The sequence below is a fragment of the Colletes latitarsis genome, chromosome 9, assembly GCF_051014445.1.
Source record: "Colletes latitarsis isolate SP2378_abdomen chromosome 9, iyColLati1, whole genome shotgun sequence".
Classification (NCBI taxonomy): domain Eukaryota; kingdom Metazoa; phylum Arthropoda; class Insecta; order Hymenoptera; family Colletidae; genus Colletes; species Colletes latitarsis.
The window spans coordinates 25,886,523-25,904,369 of record NC_135142.1 but is presented as its reverse complement, the minus strand read 5'-3'; the positions used below and the strand labels follow the sequence as shown (position 1 = coordinate 25,904,369).

Here is a 17,847-nt window from a genome sequence, read left to right as displayed (position 1 = left end):
GTATTTCGTTTCTAATAAATAGTCAATAGGGCATATAATGCCATCTAATGACAAAAACAACAAACACTATATTGTTATAAATTTGAACGTTTGTTATTATATATATACGTTACTAACGTTGCTGTTTAGACTACAAATTATATTCAGGGACACAAAAATCTATTTAAGAGAATTCTTTTCATTGGCTGCAATACTAAATTGCAGTTAGATCAGTTCTATAGATGACATGTTGTGAACCATTTTTTGCCATTTTTATTGTAGCTTATCAATTGAAGATTTACATCATTATTTATAAAGTATGTATTTTACATAATAAATTCTAATACGTATATTTCGTCAGATTGGGAAAACTTTCAGCCAGTGAATTATAAAATAGTTGCACACTGTTTATTTATCATGTAATTAGTAAGAACAGGGTTTATATACGTACACACATACTGTTAAATGTAGTGTAGCTGTTTGGTACTTTCAAAGCCGGCAAAAGATGGATTCGTTTAAAACGTTTATGAATATTTTCGAACGGGCCGTAGCAGAAAGAAACAGTAGCAATCTTACAGAAATTTTACGAAATAGTAGAAAATACTTTCAAAATATAGTGAAAGCTGACAGTGGTACGTATTGTTAAATAAATACTGCTTTATATTTTGCGATATTACGTTACGTTAGATTTTTAAATTAAGTTTGCAACGAAAAGACGTTTTATCATGTATATTTAATACTTGTTTATTAGAATTGGTGCTGTCTATATTGTTCGATTCAAAGAAAGGTTTGTTACACTTTCTTAATAATGAACTTAGAAGACCTACTCCACAAAAAGGTTTTGATACAACGATTAAGGAATCATTTCATCTACTTGAATTCATCATGGAACAATTTTCTGAGATATTTGTACCTTACATCACCGAAACGAAGGTATTTAAATGATGATTTTAAATAATATAATTATGTATTTAAATAAAGAATGATTTACTATAGCTTTGTTTGGTTACAGAATACATGCCAACAGGCACTCGTAACACGATGTTCAGCATTTATTCAAAAAGCTGCTTGTAGTACCTTTAATAAATTGATAGAGTTATTTAAGGAATACGAAATTGAATTAGGTGAAACTGTGAAGAAATTTGTGTCTTTACTTCACTCATTGGATATCAAAGGTAATAATACATAAGTTATTATTATACAAGGTTGTTTCAAAAATACATGTTAGTAGGTTAGGAGTTAAATTTACATGCTGAAGTAATTAAAAGATGTCCTACATACTTTACTTTTTGAATTATGAATAATTAAAGAAAATATTCAAATGACCATTACGTGTCTCAACATGTCCACTTACATGCCTCCACATCAAATTTTGCACTTAACTATTTACATGTATTTCTGGAACACTCTGTATATAGCTTAATATAAGTTTTTAACTAATTACAGAGAGGAGTTTGTTACTATCAGTATGCAGCACAATTGCAAGACATAATCCAGAAATTCCAGAAATACAGGAACATTCTAATGTAATACTTCATCAACTACAAAATGACTTCAGAAAACAGGTAAGTACATTGTAGTTTCTAGTATTTGTAATATACTGACGTTTGTATTAGTGTAATTACCACTTACTGTTAAAATCGAATGCTTCCTTTTTTGTTTAAATAAGTTATTATGGAAATAAATAGCGATTGATTGAAAAAACATCTGAAGACATTGTGTCATCATGGTGGCAATAAAAAACAAATGATACATCAAGTCTAAGTTTACGCGCGTTATCTTCAAATATCCGTGACGAGTTAACTCGACATCCCGGGTTAAGGGATTAATCATTTTATAAACGATTCAAAAGTTAAAAAAAAAACATGATTCGGTAGAAAGATACAGCAAAATTTGATTATCGGATTTACATGGTTGCAGTATAATTCGTCACAGTCAACTGATATATTTCAAATGTACTTCGATATTTTCTCCAATATGTTGGATGTGCTTTCAACCGAAGAGAAAGAAAGATGCTCCGAAGAATTATATAAATGGATTAAAGATCTTGGTTCCCCTGCAAAGTATACAGTTAAAAAAGTTTCGATGAGATCAGCAATCAATTTATTGTCCAATCATATCTATCTGTTTCGTGAATTTATTTATAACGATTATAAATATTGGTACGAGCTATTAACAAAACTTGTCGAAGATAAAAATATAGAATGTAGCGAATGTGGGGAACGTGCTTTAAAAAGGTTTTATCAATTAATGGGGAACATATTAAAGCACAAAACTTCCGAGGGCGACAAAACAGTATTCTTGGTAGGCACCATTTTTTGAACGATTATTATTTTTGAAAATTATAGTAAATAATTCATAATAGCGTCTACTACGTTTCAGTATTTTAAAGGTCATTTTGAGCAACAGCTGAAAAATAATAAAAATATAGATTCTAAAATATTACGTTTTATTGTATATGGCTTTAGTCAAATGGCTGCACCATGTAAATGGTATCTTACTAATAATGATGTAAAGGATATGTTCTCACTGATAACTCATTGTGCAATGCCACTCTGTTCTGGGTATGAAATATACATATTGATATTTTAAGGGGGTATATAAATCTGGAAGGGTCAATAACAGATCAATGTTTTTAATCTTTTTTGATTGTCGATTTTTTTCTTTGCCAATGATGCAAATATTGATTTAAAAATGTTTCGTGACGTTAAAATACCTCTCCTAGCTATATATGCACCCTTAAGATGTTTGAAAGTATAAATTTAAAAAAAAATATCGTATTGAAACTTTTAGAGAAGATTTACATCCATCAGACTTAGAAAGTATTTATAATTACCAAGACGCTCTTTCCGAAATAATATTGCATACATCAGGCCTCTCTATCAAACAAATTAATGCAATTCTAAAGCTTAGTATTCTTTTGGTAAAACGATTTCCTGACTTCTCTATAACCAGCCGAAATCCTGCAATTACATCGTTGATAAATACAATCATTAATGTTGGGGTAGTTAGTAGAAATTTCTTAGAAGAATTTCTTTATAATTTAAGTGAGTACCTATATGTGTGTTTTACATATCTTTAAAAAACACAATTGATCTTCGAATATGACGCGGCTTAAAATGCTTAATTTCAGTTCAGAATGGAATAATATGGTCTTGTTCGCACACTATGCTTGTTGATGCGGAATTGCAACGGGGATTGCGTAATCTTGAAGAGCTACCGATGTGTTATAAAAGTTATTTGCCTTTATGGTTACAAATCCTGAAGCCATACAGGTATAAAGGGCACAGACAAATTGTACAAGAAGTAGTTGATTCCATGATACACGTATGCACTGTATCGATTGGTAAATTGAACTTGAATACAAAAACGAAAGAAGATAACGTATACTCGGATGCAGCCTTCTCCCAAATCGCTGAGAATGAGGCCGACTTTAGAATCTTCGTTAACATCGTAGATCTGTACGTCGATGTAATCAACGCAATAGAGTCTTCCTTATTGATAAATTCTATGCACAAATTCTTGTTAAAAATTATTAGTATGTCTTATAAATATCCTCTAATATCCGGATTTTACAAGCTAGTACACGCAACGTTTAAACATATTTGCCACTTGACTAAGGATGAAATCGAATCAGAAATATTAGAACTGCTGTACAAGTATTTAATCAACGTGCTGAATTTGATTTCAACATTTTCTAACGAATTGTTGACTACGTGTTTGAATTTGATTCTGAACACGCCCGAAATGTACGTAGAACACATAATAAACAGTACAATACCGGCATTTAAAATTGCTTTTACCGTGGGTTTAAGCGACTTCGAAGTAGCTTGCACTGCTTTAAACGCTTTGGAGTCGTGGACAAACCATTTAGACAATCAACGCACAAATGGATTATTGAGGGAAGTTATACCACTTCTAGAACCATATTTACACAGCGAAGAAAGTTCTATGGAATTCTTACAAGATATCATAAAAACAGAGCGAAAAGTAATTAAACGCATAATGTTGAGAGACGACGAGAACACTTTGGAAAGATTTCAGATGAGAGTTTTGTTGTTTATTGCCTCGCTCGATACCGATATCATACAAGATTTCGTGCATAAGAGATCCATGGACATAGGAGCCACTTGGGACAAGAAAGATTTACTCAAGTACTCGTTGGTATTGCCGGACGCAGAAGTAAATATCCATTTCGATAAAATTTTACCAAGACTGATTTTATTAGCTCAACACTCTGGGGACAGAAGAACGAAGATAATCGCCTGCGAAGCACTCCATTCGGTAACAGCGTACTTTTTAGGCAAAATGTCGCAACATTTGATATCCAGCCCCGATCGATTTCTATCCATGTACATGGTATTGTGTCCAGCTCTGCTTAGCTTAGGCTGCGATCACGACGAAGCAGCGAGCAAAATTTTTCAACCCTTAACGCTACAATTGACCCACTGGCTGAGTTCGAAGTTCATGATCAAATCTTCGGCGACCGCGTACTTTTTAGATTCGCTATTCGAAAGTTTAAGCGACGATTCCAAGTCGTCGCTCAGAGAATTTTCTGGTCTGTGCTTGGCCGAATTTACCAAATGGTCCATAAAGCAGTCCGACACCGACAGAAGAACGCAGCTAAACACCGATGAAGTTATACATAAAATGACAAATTTCGCGCTTCATCCATCTATGACTAAACGAGTGGCAGCTGCAACAGCTTTCAATCATCTTTACGCTATTTTACGCGAGGATGAAGAAATCGTGTCCGTATACTGGTTGGAGATCTTGCATTCCTTTGTCAGAAGTTTGGACGGTTGCGATAGTCCCTCGATTATTACTGCACTCGATCATGTCGAGAGAGTCCTGATAGCAAAACACGAGCTATTAAATTTAGAATATCACATTCGCAGAAAACCAAATGATTTCGAAGGTTCGACTTTAATCCACGCAGTAAATTGGTTGTTCACTCAGTGTGGCTGCTTAGACCAATGCTGTCGAGTAAAATGCATGGAATTGGTTCTTAAACTTTCCGAATACGCAGACGACATTGACTCCGCGGGTATGATGATAAATAATTATGTCGATGATCATGGAATCGAAGCATTAAATGTTATAATACTGAATGATCTAAGCTCGAAATTGGAAAATCTTTCATCTAATAGCCTCGTACCCCTTTTGAGAAGTTTCGAGTGTTACATCTGGTTACTACGAAACAATCTGATCGACGTACAATATTTATTTGCAAGTTCAAATTCGAAGAGAGAAGTAATTTTTAATTCCGCAAGGAATTTCATTCATCTTGTAAATAAAATTAAAATAGAAGTAAAGGATGACGATTTAGTGATGCTGTCGAAAGAGCTTGAAGATTTACAGACGTTACAGTGCAAATTAATAGTTGTTATGTTCGACTTCTTACAAATTCTTTTGAACTTCGATGTAAGTCGATTATTTTTTACGATTACATTGCGGATGTTCCAAAGTATTCCCCATTTTTTTAATTCTAGGACAATTTCGTACCAAACTTTTTCTTCAACCAAGATTTGTTTGAATTAATCTCGAAGTGCATAATGTGTCCACAAGTCGTAGGGTTTGATATGAAGAATTTCGAAGTCACAGAAGCGGTACCATTAGTTATGGGAAATCTGTTGCAATCGATAGCGCAGAAAACGGACGTCACTTTGCTCAATCGTGTTAAAGAAAAATTGTCTGTACACGTGGACAAATATATGAACAGTTTCATCGATTTAGATAATATTTTGTTTGGCACGGATAGTTGCAATAAACTGAAACAATATGTTCAGGGTTTAAAATTCCTGGAACACCATAATATTCTCAATCAGCTATGTAACGTATGTAATACGTATGAAAATAAATGCTTTTTTATTGTTTTTATACGTAATTAAATTCTTACCTGACAATTATTGTTTCGTTTAGGCAACGCAATTGATCGAACAGCCGGAAGTTAAAGTTACACGCATTTTCAATGCTTTAGCAAAAGAACGAATAGGAGAACTTGTTTGTGTAAACATCAGACTAACGGCAAAAGATTATCTACAGATCTTGATGCAACTGCTACTCACACATTATAGGGTATATATATTCTATAATATACATATAGGGTGTTCGGCCACCCCTGGGAAAAATTTAAGATTCTAGAGATTAAAATAAGACGAAAATCAAGAATATGAATTTCTTGACTGAGGCTTCATTAAAAAATTATTAAAAAATTTCAAATCATACTAAAAAAATTATATTCAGTTACAGGGGTCAATTACAAGCATTTTTGGTGAATAGACCTACCCCCGAAATCTTAACCATTTTCGAGAAAAAAATTCGAGAAGGTGTGAGATTTTTCGCCGAAATTAAACAATTTCAAATCGTTTTAAAAAAATTATTTTCGGTTGCAGGGGTCAATTACAATCATTTTTGGTGAATAGATATACCCCCCAAATCCTGCGCATTTTCGAGAAAAAAATTCAGTACGAGCAGAACTTTAAATATTAATAACTTTTTAACGAAGCCTTCATCAACAAATTGGTATTCTTGACTTTCATCCTATTTTAACTTCTAGAATCTCTCATTAAAATTTTTCCCAGGGATTTACACAAATATCATTGCGCGAAATACATAAAAACATTCCATTTGATCCAATGAGATCGTACCGAATATTTGAATAGAAAATCTATAAAGAATTATCTGCTTACAGCCGTCGATGACAAAGATGTTGATTGAATTAATTGAAACTGATACAATGCTTGATCAAAATTCGACAAAAATTGAGCATGGTATATGCTTTCTGAATTTGTTTACGAATGAAATATTTAGATACATGTTGAGGGACACAGAAAGGACCATGCAAGTGTTCGATGATGTGTTGCAAAATAATCCGTCTTATTTGTTAATAATAACAGAGCAATTGTTCTTATTTGTACAACGGCATAAAAAAGAATTGCGTGAGTGTACAGAGAGTTTAGTGGACGCTGTCGTTAAAAGATTTACAATATTTGAAAGGGCTGTGAGCAATCTGGAAGATAGGAAACAAAAGTTGATAAGTATTTATGGGATTGCTGTACATTTGAAGCGCGAGCCAACGGAAACGGTGTCTCTGAGCAAAGAATTTTACTCGTGGATTCTCACTCAATTGACGGAGAATTCCAGTATAGAGTACAAAACTTATATTCTACAAAATTTCCTCGTTTGCTTGACCGACATGACGTCCAACGCGAAACCAGAACTGCTCGTTATTCTACGAACTCTGCGAAACGACAGACTCGCGACACGCCCGGATGATTTCTCGCAGAGAAACATGGAAGCTTTAAAAATAATTAATTGTTTCCAAACGTTATTGACGTTACTGCCAGTGACTAAATCAACCGCGGTATTCGAGTTTCTAATTTTATTCGCGGCTGGGATCGCCGAACATCTGTGTAACAAAAACACGAACGAATACCTGCAAAAATATTGCAATTCGATTTCCGTCGACTACGCGTTGGAATCTATAGAAGCGGCTTTCAAATTGTTTATGAACGTGAACTCGGAATCGAACGAGAGATTCGATAAATTACGCAGATTTCTCTTACCGTTGTTCGAGTTTTGCAGAACTACCGAAATACGTAAATTCTTCGAGAGAAATATCAAAGAGATATATACCACTATTCGCCAAAGTCTGATTGGGAATAGTTCGGATATAAAGCAGCTTATAATTTCAAAAATAGGCTGTTACGACCTTGTCGCAAAAATGTTTGCGAAGATACATATAAATGAAATTAACGACACCGAGTGCGCCATTGCACGGAATGCCATCGATAACGTGGTAACAGGAAAAGAATTTTTACAAAGCTTATATAGCAGCGCGTTAAACGTGCGTATGTTGAAGACACCCGATCCAGAACATAAGGAAATGATGAGATTGCTGCACTGCTCAGCGTACAACTGTTCCATAGCGATTGTGGCCTTAAAAGAAGACGAGGACTCCTACGTAAGTGTATTTGCCGAGAACAAGAAGAAGGAACAATTGATTTGGGAAAATATCGTTGATTGTCGAAAGAATTACAACCTCCGGCAAACGTTTAACGAATACCCGAAGTATCGTAAGAAGCTAATTAATATAAGGAAAGGTATGAGACAAAGACAGAATTTTGAACGATACTCGTACATTTATAGCTACGATTTGTCTACCTGTACATTAAACGAAGATATAAACGCGTACGACTTTAACGAGATGACCGTAAGTAATACGCCTAACGATGTAAAGAAGGAAGAAAGCATGAAATTAACGCTCGAAATCGACGAGTTGAATAACCACGAATGTATGGATTCCATTTGCGGAGTTTTACGTCATATGATATCAGAAAAAATATCTACACCGTCTGTCGATGGCGACGTCGCAATACCAAAGTGGCTGCTATGCTTTTGTAATTCTCTCAAGTCGACAAGTTACGACAACGTAAAGATATTCATGCTGAAAATTGTCTGGAACGAGCGAGAAACTGTATTCAAATTTTACAATAAATTTCTCTTCCAATCGATCGTCTATGCCACATACTCATATTTGAGATCGAATCATTTGAACTATATTATTACTGATATTATAGAGATGTTGATTGAGTGGCAGTCTGTACCTCTACCCGACGATACTAACAGCAAAGTCATGCTGCAGAAGTTATGGGAACTGATCATTTACAAAGCATTGGTAAAAAAGACCAATCAGACGTCTAAACCTGTTTATAAATATAACATGACCGTGATAAAGACAATGCTCGAAGCGTGGCATACTTATTTAAAACTGCCCGAGAGTTTGGATGAGAAGATGAGAACCGCGCCCGAAGCCGCGGTATATTTAATATTAATTTGCATCGTTAATGGAATGATAAAAGAAGTCGTTCAAAGGGACGATATCTTGGAATTTTTGGAAAAGTATTTGGAACAATGGCAGAGCGACGAGGAAACTGTTTTGCAGTGCTGCGAATGTTTCGGTTTCATCCTGAAGTTCTTAGACGACGAACATAATTCAACGAGCAAAAAGGGTGCCATAATCGATAAAATTCATAGCATATTAAGGCAGATGCAAACGAAATTCGAGAATAGGCAAATGAAGTATATTCGTACACTTAGCAAAAGTTACCCGAACGCCGGTATGATTTATTTTAAATTTGTCACTGCAAATATATTTAGAGTGAACGCATTGGGCAAGTTACACTGTCTAGAAATATTTCTGCTTTGTATACCTAAACTCACTGTCGATCAAATATTAAAGGAGCTGGCGTACATGAAGTTTCGTGATCTATTAATGAATAAAATTCTGCCCAGTGAAATAATCGCGTTACGGATTATCGATTCTCTGGTTCCTGTTCTTCCACCGTCAAATCTTTTACCTCTGGCAAATGTAGCCGTTCCTTATGCGAAACACCAATCGTCTGAACACAGAGAATGCACCTACAGTATATTCATGAATATTTATAAGAGATATGCAGTCGATACGACCGGAGACAAAGATACAAAAGAGCTAATGCACAGCAGCAAACAAATGCTACTGAATGGTATATCGGATCCTGCTGAACAATTGCAAGATAAAATACTGAATTTCTGGACTCAAGATGCACAGTTAAGGTATACTTGCGAAGAAAGATTTCTGGAAATTCTAAGCACGTATACGCCTGCTGTTGGCAATAATTTTTTACCATTTGCGCTCTTGATGATCTTCGACCTCACGAAAAAATCAAAAAATTATATGCAAACGATGTTCGAACCTTTACACAATTGTACCTACAGAGATTATAACATATTTCTCTCGTGGAGAACGAAAAATTTAGGATCGAAGGCTCCCCTTTTTGCTCCGTCTCTAGCTAGCCAAATGAATCAAACGTTCACCCAAATGAGCGGCACGTTACCAAGTGCATTCTTAGATTTTACGCACGCGGGGAAGTCTTTCGGTGTTAACAGCGAGTTACAGCTTCAAGCGACGCGAGATCCCGAATTCGAATCGACTTACGTTAACCAAGAGCCGGTATCGACATCAAACGAGCTAGAACACGATGATACTTTTAAAATACCAGAGGTGCCGGAGCTTGCTTACAATAAACGATCGAGACGGTTTTTGAAAAGTACAACGGAAGTATCTGCAGCTATACGGCAGAAGGAAATTAAGAAGAACATACATCGTGCCGAAATGATAAAAGAAGAAATTGTTCGACAAAGAAGCAGCGTAAAATTATACAGAAAATATAGAATAGGCGATTTTCCGGACATTGAGATATCTCACTCCATGTTGATCGAACCGTTGCAAAGAATAGCGAAGAAGGATCAACTGATTTGTAAAGATTTAATTGTTTCCATTGTTTGCTCGTTGCTCGAAGAGTTCAAGCAAAATGATTTTGTACAGAGAGTTGCGGATAGCTTGAAACACATCATAGTGAACAAATATGGGAACAATTCGGCAATGGCTGCAATTTTAGAAATATTGTTAGTCACCCGTATAGCAGATTGCCCGCCAGAAGTAATTGCAAAGGTTTCAAGATCGAACAATTTGAACTTCCTTGGGTCGCTTGTTGTAGAGGAATATTTAATTTACGGTAGAAACGATTCTGAACAGCTCAAGAAGAAAGCACGGAACGGCAGTGTGTTCGATTCGCATAACGAATGGCTGCAATTGGCAAATCTTTACGAATCTATGAACGACGTCGACGTGGTCCTCAGCATTTTCCGAAATCATATCGAAGACGAAGATATGCGAGTACGTATTTACTTATGGCCCGCGAACTTGCGTATAAAAATCTCTTGTAACAATGGCGATCTTTCAATTTTAGGAGGCGTCGTTCGCGCAAGCGGCTAACAATTGGACCAAAGCAAAAGCAGCGTACGAAAAGGCTTACGAAACGGAAGCAGAACTGGTGAAAGAACATTGTCTTCAGGGATTATTCGAATGTTTAAGTAATTTATGTCATTGGAACGAAATCGACAAACACATAGAAAAGAAACTAAATGGGAATTTGAACAACATTTGGAACGATCCATGGAAAGATTGGATGTTCCCATGGTTGTTCGAGGTACACATTCGCAAACTTGTAGACGTAGAGATCAGCGATACGTTTGAAGACAACGTTCAGATTATCGAGACTTGGTTGAACAACGATACGAAGGTGGAGCACATCAAACGATTTTTCGGGGAGGAATCGTCCATGTTCTTCCTAGGCAAAGAACTGGAAGTTGCACGTGAATTTGTGTTAAACACGCTGAACGAAATGAGGGAACAGTGGATCAGGCTTCATCCTCTGTCCACTCAGTTGAGGACACGTAAGCTGCAAAAGTTACGTGTAATCAACGACGTAAATAAGTTTATAAAGATTTTAAAAACGGCTAAGGAACCGTCAGACTTGACGGAAGTCTTAAACTTCTCGAATTGCATACTCTCGGCGCAAGACGCTATACTTCTGTGGGACAAATTAACGTCCTACAGAATATACTTCATCGATTACCCGTTGACCGACAAATTGGAACAATGGAACCTGAACGAAACGCAGAATGATTCCGAAAACGAGACGAACATCACTAACCAACTGCGTATGGTCACCTTCGATATGCGATTGAAAATGATCGAGGCAGCATTGAACCAGAAAAATAAATACATAGCTAAAAAGTACGTGCAACAATTGGAACAGAATTCGAACAATTATACGGCCGACATGGAGCATCGATTCATTTTAACCGGTGCAAAGCTAAAGTATCTCAATGGAGAGATTGAGACGAACACGAAGAAGCGGCTGTCGAGTTTTGCTTCCTCGTGGAAGCATTGCCATAATCTTCTACAGAAGAGTGACCTTAACCCCACGATTAACGTCGACGTACGACGGCAAATCAGCATACTAGCTTCAAAAATTGCAGAATTAAGCGAAGCAAACGAGACACTATCCGAGTTGTTAGCGAGAAACACCGTGATTTTGAATACTATAAACGCCGAGAACAATGATCTGCCTATTATCATAGATACGTTGAAGAGTTACGGTTTCGATCATTTGAAAGTGTGCTGCGATACAACAACCACGAACATCAAGGATTGCTATTTTACGCTTTCAAAGTACTGTTATGATAGATTGTCGCGTGGCAATAGTGGTGCTCAATTCAGCAAGAAGTTTGTGAATGCTACATTGAAAGCAATGAATTATGGGTCTCTCGAAGCAGCACACTATTTTCCATGCTTGCTAAAATCTGAGTATTTTGAGGACGAAGAGACGAAAGACATTTTCTTAAAGGAGAGCGAGGGGGTTGAAACTTGGCTGTTTCTATCTTGGCAGGCGCAGTTGTTCTCGCACTTAGGAACGTCCATCGCACCGTTGATCATACCTATCCTTAAACGAATCGTTGAAACTTATCCGAACGCGGTCATTTATACGTTGCGTTTAACGGTGGAAACGAATCCAGCTCTTCTAAACGAAACCAAAACTTACGAGATTCGTCGGATTCTCGACAACCGACCCGAAATCAATCAATTTTTAAAGGCGATGCAGTACGTTGTTCAACCAGAATTGTACTTGCAACATTACCTACTTGAATTCTTAAAGAACTTGTCGCTTGGAACGGCCACGGCTGTAGATATGCTTCTGAAGAAGGTATATCCGAGTTCGCGAGAGGACAAGCATGATCCAAAACCGGGATTCATCTTCAATAAAATTGCAATGTACAAAAGTAAAATAAAGGAATTGGAACGCAAGAAGTCTGATGAAATTAAGCGACACGTACTGGAAATGATCCAGAGTATTAAGAATTCAAGTGGTAAGTTTGGAGACAGACAGAAGTTACGGAACTATAGTCCGTGGTTGCATCAATTTTCTGGAGGCGATATAGAAATACCTGGACAGTACACCGGGGACAGGAAACCTATGCCGCAGTATCACGCGAAAATTGTGAGGTTTGAGCCTAATGTGAAGGTGATGCAATCGATACGGAAACCCGTTCGAATTACTATGCTGGGCAACGATGCAAAGGAGTACCATTTTCTGGTGAAATTTGGCGAGGATTTAAGGCAAGATCAAAGATTGCAACAGTTGTTCACCATAATGAACAAAACATTAAATATTGACGCTACTTGCAAACAGAGACATTTATCAATTGATACTTATCAGGTGTGTAAATATTTGAAAAGTATTTTATCTTATACTTTACTTTTGGAATACAATTTTTAATCTTGCAACAATTATAGTAAGCATTTTTGTTCGGCATAGGTGATTCCTTTATCGAAAACAGTAGGTCTCATACAATGGATAGAAAATACAAGATCTCTAGAAGAATTAATATATTTCACGTTATCTACCCAAGCGACAAATCGTTACGATTCCATAGCCAAAGAATACGAAGGATGGGTGCGAAGCGCTGCACCTTCTAAAAATCAACACGAAAGGTATAAAGAAGCCACAATTAAGCATAACGCATCGACAGTGATCACTAAGATGACCGAGTTTATCGGTAAAACCGAATGGGACAGTTTACGCAAAACGATCATGGTACTGTGTCCGTCCATAGAAAGCTTTGTTACTATGCGACGAAATTTCATCATTACATATGCTACTATGTGTGTCGCACATTGGATATTGGGCATCGGTGATCGACATCTTGGAAACGTTCTTATTAGTGTCAATTCAGGACGTTGCTTGGGTATCGATTTTGGGCTAGCCTTCGGTGCTGGCATCGATCAAAAGGTTCCCGAGTTAATGCCGTTTCGTCTGACCTCTCAAATTCTTGGCTTATTAAAGCCTTTCGACGAAAAGGATCTTCTGGGGGCGATAATGATTCACACGTTACGAGCATTAAGAAACGAACCGGGCCCTATTTTATCTTGCATGGACGTTTTCGTTCATGAACCGCTAAATTGGACGGAACACGTTAATAAGGCATTAAGAGACACCGATGTCGATATCGCAGACGTGAAATGGGTGCCTATGAAAAAAATAAAGGCGGTCATGAGAAAATTGGATGGAGTAAAACCGTCTTTAATTACCTTGGAACAATTAAAAGAGCAACATAACGATAAATATTTCGATAGATATTACGTTATAGTTACCGGGGACGATGACATTAAACGTAATCGAGCAAGAATGGAAAATAATAATTTAACACCAGAGCAACAGGTAACGTTCGACCACAGACGAGATATACACGTAGACTTTTCACCACAGACGAGGTATACGAGTAGACCTTTCACCTTATGGACTTTCGTGGCCCAATCTGACCGCCATACTGACCTGAAAATTTGGAGGTGATTTTAGTATCCTCTTCTCATGGATGGCGGTCAGTTGAGAAACTATTCACTGAATTAGTATTGATGGGCAGCCAGCTGTAGTGCCTACGTAAATACATGTGAATTGACTATAGAAGGGACTGAAATTCATTTCTAAATCTGTTGGTAATGTAAGTGACACGAAAATGGCAATGGGGTTTCGAAAAAATACATTGGGTGAAAGATCTACTCGTATACCTCGTCTTTGACAATACTCCAGAATCTTTGATGAATCAATGAGAATCAAAACTAACCTAGCGAAGAAGCTCTATATTTATGATGACCTATGCAAAGCGGATCGCAGCCAATTTGCTAATATTATTTAGTTTTTAATTAATAATTGCATTACCCAGCTAAGAGTGATACGATTATTAATTAAACGGTAAATAATATTACCCAGGTCTCACCACGAGGAGGTTGCTGCGAGTGGAGACCCGAAAGGAGATAGATGGAATCGAAGTTCCATCGATCTCCCTTTTACAGTCCTAGAAACTAGATTACTAAACTAGAGAGATAGAAGGAAGCAATATTCCTTCGATCTTCTAGTTTAGTTGTGCCAAGTAATTATTTCGTTTAAAAAGGGGTGAAGCTAAATTATGGGAGACGCGACGCGACGCGATGCTGAACCGTGCAGCAGATCTTCGGATCGAATCAACACTACCCTTGGTAGATTGATTTCTATTTCTAGAAATCGATCTATCATTGGCAGGCGACCAGATCTTTCGGACAAACTGGACGGCCGATCACATATTTCGTTCGACGAAACAGTGGTGACCGAAGCAAGAAACGAGAGAACGAGTCGAGAGAAGCTACTTGTTAAATAATTACTTGGCATACGCAGATACACTAGAGACTTAAAATTAACGTCGAAGCTCAAGTCTAGTCAAGTTGAATCTAAAATTCGGACGATAGAAGAAAACAAAGTTCCTTGGATGTTGTACCAAGCAATTATGTGGTTAAAAAGAGGGATGAAGCTAAATCGTGGGATACGCGACGCGACGCTGAACCGTGCAGCTGATCCGAGGATCGAACCTACTGCCCTTGCTAACTCGATCTCAACAAGAAAACAGAGAACTGCAACTCCGAATCGAGGTCTCCATTTCTCCAACGCAACCCGCCGGGAGCCCGAAGGACCCGACTTAGGCTGTCTGACAAAGAGAGAGTACCTGAGACAGAGTCGACTTCCGCTGGAAGGTATGCGTTTCCGCAGAATACGGAAACTCCACACCTTCCAGCGAAGTGCCGTTTTCCCTCAATCAAGCTTACCAAGGGAAGGCGATTAGATCTTTCGGACCAGATACACGGCCGATCACATGTTTCAATCGATGAAACAGCGGTGACCGAAGCTAGGAACGAGGGAACGAGCGAGGGAGAAGTTACTTATTCAATAATTGCTTGGTAGGACGCGGAAATATATAGAATAAAGAAATCTTCGACGTTAATTTTAAGATTCGCGACGAAGCTTAAATCTAACCGACTTAAAATTAAATGTCCCTCGGCGGATGTGGCGTACTCCCTCGATGTCCCTGCGAATAATCTGAAACTAAAATTGATACACATATTAGTGACATACGAAAGGAAATTTAATAACCACCATGCAAACTAGACGAAGCGATGGAATAATTTGTCGTGCTGATGTACCTAAAAGTGAGAATCTATAAGATTCTCGATGCTAGACCTACCTAAGGAAATGTACAAAATTTACACATGTTACGAACAAAGTATTCTACTTATACTTGCGTAACGAGAGTATAAAGTCGAAGTAAAATAGCAAATGATTACAAAAATTGTCCGAAGAACCATACAAACTTCAAAGACGAACAGAAACAAAGATTGAAAATCCAACGCAGAATTGAAAATCCAACGATGAAATCAAAGAATGAAAATACCCAAGAATCAAACAAAATATCTTAGCGAAATAGAATAAGAATAAAAATCTTATTCTAATTAGTGACATCGAAATGCATGAAATAATATACAAACAAAATACATAAAATAATATGGAAACAAAAATGGTACATGATCCAACACAATTATGTAAATTCAAAAAATAAGTCAGAAGTAGAAATACAGGAGGAAAACATAATAACCAGATAAAATCGGACAGTAAAACAACACCGAATTATGACCAAACAAATAAAATAAACCGGTCAATTTTGTGATTATAATATAAATAAGTAAAGTGGGCTTACTACTTGTTGACCATTAGTTACCATTACCAAGGAAGCAGCACCAGAGGTCCAGCTGTAACATAAGAAACGATTCGTAATTTAGCAAAAGCGTTAGACAGTTCCATAACGTTGAATTGGTATCAAACGACAAAATAGAAGTGGGGAGAGCAATTTTAAATAGTTCTTACCAGTGGTCATCACGGTCCGGCACTGGTCAGTAGTGGTCAGTAGTCGGATCTCCACTGGTCAACACTGGTCAGTAGTGGTCAGTTCTGGTCAGTCCTGGTCAGTCCTGGTCACTCCTGGTCCCCCCAGTGGTCACCGCTCCACGAATGGCCTGACTTCGGCCCGCGAGACCCGTTCCCCCTGGATGCTCCAGGGGTACTGAAGAATTTGTCCAGCGGTAGTCTTCAAGTGGGGAAGTCGAAGAGTGGGGAGACAGTGTCAACGTGAAGAGTTAAGAACCGCTTGTTCTAGAGAACAACGCTATTTCGATTGGTCCTATTTCTTGACCATTCCTAAATCTTCACTGGACATCTGATCTCGATGTTCACCTCATTGTTGACCATCGATGACCATAAGTCATAAGTTAGTCATTGTTGATCATCGACCCATTAAAACCATTACGAAGATTAAAGCCTCCTTACGAGGATTCCCTTACAATTTTTTCGGCCCATTTTTGGGCCGAAAAAATACATTGGGTAAAAGATCTACTCGTATACCTCGTCTGTGATTCTACAATGCATTATATCTGCGACTGTCTATAAAAATAATTGATGAATTTTTTAGGTTGAGTGCCTACTGGACCAAGCAACCGACTTAAATATTGTAGGTCGATCGTTCGTGGGATGGAAACCGTGGCTTTAACATGTTCGTACGTACTATATTGATAATTATTTTTAATTATATTAATAGAGCGTTGATATATTTTGTACATAAATGTATTTTTTATTTCAAATAAAAATTTGTATACGATAAAAGATTCACGAACACGTATCAACGAAACAGTATCTACTATTCTAAGTTCGCAGCCATTAGCTCGGTGTTAGCCGCGACAAAAAACCCTTCGTCGCGGCTAACACCGATTACCAGGTCTCACCACGAGGAGGTTGCTGCGACTGGAGACCCGAAGGAAGATACATGGAATCCAAGTTCCATCGATCTCCCTTTTATATTCTTACGATCTAGATTACTAAAGTCTGGAATTTTTTTATTGCAATTTATAATTAATCAGTAACTAATCAACTTTTTGTTCGCAATTTTTTTTTTTGTCAGACTATTGGAAGTGCAAGAAAAATCGTAACGATAGCTATGTGGAAGATGACTGTGCGTAGTCGGTGCCTGTTCTAGTGGGGTTTGCATTTTTCTCGAGTATACAAAGTAAGTGTTTTATATTTCACAAAACGTTTACAATAATTGAAATATATATTACAATGAATT

The 17,847-nt window shown here is 37.2% G+C and overlaps 1 protein-coding gene across 3 annotated transcripts; it reads left to right on the top strand.

Moving 5' to 3' along the window:
- Positions 1–196: 196 nt before the first annotated feature.
- On the top strand, positions 197–17,792 carry LOC143345734 (DNA-dependent protein kinase catalytic subunit). Of its 3 annotated transcripts, none has more exons than XM_076773109.1 (15): positions 197–611; positions 731–912; positions 992–1,154; positions 1,426–1,544; positions 1,900–2,283; positions 2,362–2,543; positions 2,773–3,026; positions 3,113–5,403; positions 5,472–5,816; positions 5,902–6,057; positions 6,674–10,699; positions 10,773–13,085; positions 13,185–14,087; positions 17,197–17,277; positions 17,683–17,792. In XM_076773109.1, the coding sequence occupies exons 1-14, from the start codon at positions 485–487 to the stop codon at positions 17,272–17,274; spliced, it is 11,523 nt and encodes a 3,840-aa protein (XP_076629224.1). In that variant the 5' UTR covers positions 197–484; the 3' UTR covers positions 17,275–17,277; positions 17,683–17,792. The 3 variants fall into 3 exon arrangements, with proteins under 3 accessions (XP_076629224.1, XP_076629223.1, XP_076629221.1); XM_076773108.1 differs by having other exon boundaries at positions 17,197–17,281; positions 17,683–17,780; XM_076773106.1 differs by lacking the exon at positions 17,683–17,792 and having other exon boundaries at positions 17,197–17,626.
- The last annotated feature ends 55 nt before the right edge of the window (positions 17,793–17,847 follow it).